Source organism: Equus quagga, unplaced genomic scaffold (genome assembly GCF_021613505.1).
Source record: "Equus quagga isolate Etosha38 unplaced genomic scaffold, UCLA_HA_Equagga_1.0 202521_RagTag, whole genome shotgun sequence".
Lineage (NCBI taxonomy): Eukaryota > Metazoa > Chordata > Mammalia > Perissodactyla > Equidae > Equus > Equus quagga.
The window spans coordinates 5,224-10,975 of record NW_025798582.1 but is presented as its reverse complement, the minus strand read 5'-3'; the positions used below and the strand labels follow the sequence as shown (position 1 = coordinate 10,975).

The 5,752-nt window shown below is 46.6% G+C and overlaps 1 protein-coding gene and 1 pseudogene across 1 annotated transcript; both read right to left on the bottom strand.

Annotated features, from left to right (window-relative positions):
• Nucleotides 1-2,145: 2,145 nt before the first annotated feature.
• LOC124233412 (calcium homeostasis modulator protein 6-like) lies at nucleotides 2,146-4,179 on the bottom strand. The gene is made up of 2 exons (XM_046650530.1): nucleotides 3,631-4,179; nucleotides 2,146-2,938 (listed from the first exon to the last, which is right to left on the bottom strand). Exons 1-2 carry the CDS (start codon nucleotides 4,177-4,179, stop codon nucleotides 2,441-2,443), a joined length of 1,047 nt encoding a protein of 348 aa, XP_046506486.1. The 3' UTR covers nucleotides 2,146-2,440.
• On the bottom strand, nucleotides 2,263-2,410 carry LOC124233413 (uncharacterized; annotated as a pseudogene).
• Nucleotides 4,180-5,752: the final 1,573 nt, after the last annotated feature.

Here is a 5,752-nt window from a genome sequence, read left to right as displayed (position 1 = left end):
ACTTTCAGAATAATTATTAAAGACTGTGCAAGAGAAAGTCAAGCATAAGTCAACAAAATGGAGACGATAGGATCCTATTGAAAATGAAAGTACAGTAAATAGTAGGCCAGAAAAAAAGCACTGAAAAGGAAGAATTTATAAAAGAAATTGCAAAGTGAAATAAATAGAGCAAAAATGAAAGCAGCTATAATATAATGTTCAAAATTATTGATTAGGGAATAGGAAAAAAGGGATCATGCAGTTTCTGCTGCCAATTTTCTTACAATATATGATCTCCACAACAAGATATCCAGCCCTGCAGACTAGCTCTTTCTAATGCCCCATGCAATGAAGGGTAGATAAAAGCCGGCAGGAGGGTCTGCCAAGAGAGGAAGAGGACTAAACACGATCAGTGCTCAATTGTTTCAAAGTTTTCATTATCTCATTTTTTTTGGAAGATTTTATTTTTCCTTTTTCTCCCCAAAGCCCCCAGGTACATAGTTGTGTATTTTTAGTTGTGGGTCCTTCTAGTCGTAGCATGTGGGATGCCGCCTCAGTGTGGCCTGACGAGCGGTGCCATGTCCACGCCCGGGATCCGAACCAGCGAAACCATGGGCTGCTGAAGCGGAGCGCGCGAACTTAAACACTTGGCCTCGGGGCCGGCCCCTAATTATCTCATTTTTTAAAAGTGCACAAAAAGCCATAAATTTGGGGGATGGGCAGGAATGACAATCTTATCTTCCCTGAAACATCTTTGCATTATTGTTCAACAGACTTGTGCCTGTAGATAGCATTGTTCTCAATAAATCCTTGCATCCTTTCCATCAACAAATCCTGTCCTGCCTACATTCTAAATCTCCCTTGAATCTTTCTCCTCTTTCTATTTTCATCACCGTCCACCCAGTGCAGGTTCACTCCCGCCTCTTTCCCCGCAGTGGTCTCCTGAGGAGTTTCTCCACCTCCACCTTGGCTCTCCCTCTTCCCCCCGCCATTCCTTTTTCAACGAGAAAAACAGATCAATCTTCCTAAAACGTTTACAGGATGAAAACCAAAATCCTTTGCGTGACTTCAAGGGGCTGCACGATCCGTCTCTTGCTCAATTCTTCCAGTTGCCTGTAAGGCTTCCAACTGGGATAAGCGATTTCTCACCTCAGTCTTTGAACACACTGTTCCTGCAAACTAAAATGCTCTCTTTCTACTCTACATATAACAATTTCTCACAGACTTCCCCAACTCCTCCCTCCCCTAATCTAAATCAGATCACAATTTCTATTTCTCTATGTCTTTGTACGGTGTGGGTTTTATGAGACTTCTCCACTCTGTTGACGCTGTATAATAACTACATGGGGGTTCACAATACCATCCTCTCTACTTTTCTGCATATTTTAAATTTACTATAATAAGCAACTTTAAAATTTTCCTTCTGATTCTACAAACTGAAAACAACATTTATGCCAACAATTATCCTAGCTTTTCAAATATGATGTTTAAAAGAATTTACTTTCCTTTTCATGATGAGTTCTTGTATTTTTGTTTAGAAACCATATTAGAGCCATAAAATGCCAGTATTTTAAAGTTGTAAGCAATGTGCTGTCTGCAAGAGAGTGAATTTGACATTAGCATCAGATAACCTGAAAGAACGGTCTGAAGTTCGACTGTTCTTTTGCTGTCTTTGCTACTAAAGTCTTTTATTTGAAAGCAGCATTATTATTCAGTGGAAAGGACCCTAGACCTGGGATATAAAACTTCTGATTCAGTTCCAGTTTGTCCCTTTGAAGGAATCATTTAACCTTGCTTCCTTTTTTGTATAATTAATACAGTAAAGAGGAAAAGTTCTCAACTTTTATTTGATTTAAAATTCCATGTTCCCACCATTTGTAGGACCAAAACCAAAAGCAGTCATAAATAATACCAATGTTTATTTTTTTAATGAAGAAATGATTCAAAATAATTTTTACTTGTTCTTTTTCTGTTTTTGGTGAGGAAGATTGGCCCTGAGCTAACATCTGTTGCCAATCTTTGTCTTCTCCTTTTTCTCCCCAAAGCCCAGGTACATAACTGTATATCCTAGTTATAAGTCATTCTGGTTCTTCTATGTGGGATGCCACCACAGCTTGGTTTGATGAGCAATGCTTGGGTCCACGGCCAGGATCCCAACCAGCGAACCCAAGGCTGCAGAAGCAGAGAGCTCAAACTTAACCACTCGGCCACAGAGCTGGCCCCAGAACTTCTTTTTTGTTTTTTGCTTGTTTTTTCTTTCTTGCTTTTATTATGAAAACAAAAACAAGCGCCCCACGAGAAAGGTCCATGATTACCAGAAACACACATTTGGGGAAATCACAGTGGTCAGCACATCTGGAGTACAATGGCTAAGCCTCGCCCTGGGCAAACCACCTTTGGGATCATGGTATCTCCCCGGCCAGGTAAGTATCACAAATTTTTTTCTTATTCATTAATAAGGTCATAACTCATCAGTGCCCTCCACATTAGATGAATCAGAGCAAAGAGTACGAACCACTTCACCTCCTGAAGGAGAGCTGACATTACCCAGAGGCATTGCATCTCCTGAAGCAGAGCTGACATTACCCCAAGGCATTTCATCTCCTGAAGGAGAGTTCATAGTATGCCTGTTCTGTATTTCGTTAACAGATCTGTGCAATGCGCTGAGGTACTCGTCCTCCGGGTTGAAAGGATATGGTGATGAAATTTCCTGCCAGCATTCCATGCTTGGGATGTTGCATCCCGTTGGCCGTGAGCCTTCAAAGAAACATCTAACATTCTCGTCTGCCAATTTGGTCGCACGCTCTGTGACTTGCGTCCTAAGGCACTGGTGCTCCTCTTCCGAATAGATTTTCCAAAATTTCAGCTGCAGGGAACTACCTCCAGCTCGGTGGTGGGAGACACAGGCAAAAATCAAAAAGAGAAGGATAACAGCTGCTATCAGGCTCCAGCCCACCACCTGAGGACAACACAACAAAGTAGCAATTTAGTCACATTTTCATGAGAAATTTTAGTCCTCAGATAAAGTTGGAAGTACTCAAAGTGATGATGATGAACAAGCAACAGTTTGGGGTCTTTCTCTGTTAAGAGAAAGAAGCGGCAATACCCTCCCGAACCCCTCAGCACAGCTGCTTGCTTGACAAGTCCGTCATTTGCCAAGTCATGTCAAGGGCCCAGGGAAGAGCCTACGTGTCACTCCTCTAGAACTCAAAACATGGGACTTGGGCAAATCCAATGAAACAAGCATTCATTTTCAAGAACCTCTGAGCTTTATAAGCCCAGAAGCGTTGTGGGATGATGGCTTTAGAGCCAAGCAGACTGATTTTATCGTAACAATCCTTCTACCTTCTTCCGGCTGGACACACAATGACCTAGACTCAGCGTGTTCGCTATAAAGACGTCAGAGAATAATGTAGGACTTAAAGGTCCCAGCGCGGTGTCTGGCACGGAGCGGGTGCCTGAAGCTATTGGACACTGGCTGCCTCTTCTTCATTCGTTTTATTTCAATATTCGCCTGTCGGCTCATTAGATGCAAATCGCCTCTCCAGTTTGTCTTGCATGTCATTTGTCTGGAGAAAGGGCACCAAATTCGACCCCACACTGTCCGCCCCGCCCCTCTCCTCACAACTGCACCCAGCGCCAGCTCCTGACCTGAGATTCGGCCCTGAGCACCTTCTGCAGGTCCTGCACCAAGGTGTCCTGGGCCTGTTGGCAGGGCACCAGCGGCAGCTGGGCCGCACAGCTGGAGTTGCGGCCAGCGCAGAGCCTACCCGCCGTGAGGGTCGACCCGCTGGCGCAGCACTCGTAGACGGCGCCCTCAAGCAGCGCCACGGCCACCCAGGTGACGGACGAGACCAAGGCGGGCCCGCTGACCCTGCAGCAGTCGTCGCATAGGTCGCAGCGGTTAATGCCGGCGTTCTGGGTGCGACAGTAGCTGCACAGCAGGCACAAGGAGCGCGTCCTCAGCACGCAGCCCAGGAGATAGAACACCAGCGCCGGCAGCAGCAGGAAGGCCAGACTGCAGGGCAGGTTCCAGGCGGCGCTGCAGGGACACTGGAACACCACGGTGGAGAAGATGAGCTCCCCACTCGCTGTCAGCAGGGACGCCAGCCCGCAGCCCAAGTTCCTGTGGTGCTCGAGGAACTTTGCTAGCACCGTCCAAAGCTTCGTCATGGTCTTACCCCAGGATGTCGTGGCCATGTCGGGATCTTTCTGCTTCTTCGCTGCCCTGCGCTTCGAATGGTTTGGGTGGACTCGGGGCTGGGGCTTTCCACTCTGCTAAGAAGCAGCTTTGGGAACAGAAGGGCTTTCTGGCTTTTGTGAGCTTTCGCTTTCTTATTTCAACCAACACGCCTCTGGCTGACAAGCAGACCCAGGTACACACACCACTAACCTCCCCAGTACCCACCCTTTTCCAGAAGAAGCCAGACTGGCGGCCTTTGTCCCCTCAATTGACTGTCAAACAGCTAGAGCAATTTCCTTGCCCTTCCTGACCCAGTGCAGCCACCCAGTGGAAACAATACTTCTGACCTGGGCAAACTGGGGAACAGCCAGATTTTCTTCTATCGCAGCCGCCCCAGTTCCTAAGCCAACTCCTAGTAAGACCAAACAATGCCCAAAACAAGTTCTAGGACGTCCATGATGTTCTGTCCCCTTCCTGTCCCCCTTCTGGACAGAACCACCAGCCTAATTCTCCCACAGGATGCTAGACTGAATATATTGTATTGCCTTCTGCCTCTTTTCCTCCTCCAGGTGTGTCATGACACTGTCCGTAGCTGGAGGAGTGTCAAATTCTTACCCAGTGACCACCAAGATAATGAGTGGGGGGAGTATGGCTGTTCAAAAAGTACCAGTTAAACCCAAAAATTTCAAAGTACAGCTACCTCTAACTGCCATGTTGTATCCTCCACCTTCAGTTCTCTCAAAGCAGCATCGCTCTGTCAGAAACTGTAACCACTTGTGTGAAACTGAGCCTTACTCTGTGTGGCTCCAGAGTGAGGAGAGGTGTACTTGAAAGAGCACGGGCTTCCGAGTCAGGTGCAGAGTGTCTGTGCGTGTGTCTGCTAAGTTAGCCCCAGTAAGACTCAGCGTGCTCATCTGTGGAAGCAGGATTGTAGTGCTGCCTCTTCAGAGCTGTTGAGACGAGTGCATTGAATAGCTTATGTAAAGCACCTTGACATATGGGGTGAGCTTATTAAGTGAGTACTCAGCGTGAGGGATTACCTCTTATGTTGCAACTTTGGGAATAGGCAACAAATAACTGTGCTGTACATAAGTTAAGAATCCCAATGAATGTTCGATTTTAGACCAAGGATTGTAGTTAGTGACTCTACAATCCTCTACTACTTTAAGAGAATCAGTGTGCCCTTAGCTGTCTGCCTCATTACAAGGAGGGTCTCTGGATATGGATTCTGGGTGGGCAGGTCACAGTGAACTGGATGCTGTTGGTGCTCATCCACAAGCTTGGCCTTTTTTATCTGGGAAGAATAAGTGGCCCACGGAACTGAGTCAGTGTGAGAGAAGGGGCGTGACATGTATTATTCTTCTCTTGGTCCAACTTGCCTTCTTGGCAACCTCCTGCCACCAGTGCCTGCACAAAACCACCATCCACAGCATTTTGATGATTAGCTATTTTCTCTGTGTGAGTGTTAAGAAGCCACCGCCAGATCACGGTCCTCATTGTCATGCGGGACAGTTGAGGCCCTCTTCTCTGAGATTAGACCACGTACTGCCAGGTTCCCGGTGAACTTGCAGTGAAGTTTCACGTTTGAGG

Excerpts from the sequence above, each read along its gene's own strand:
- LOC124233412 (XM_046650530.1), bottom strand. The coding sequence starts at position 4,179 with ATGGCCACGACATCCTGGGGTAAGACCATGACGAAGCTTTGGACGGTG. Across the intron at positions 2,939-3,630 it reads TGCTCAGGGCCGAATCTCAG|GTGGTGGGCTGGAGCCTGAT; the intron begins GTCAGGAGCTGG and ends TGTTGTCCTCAG.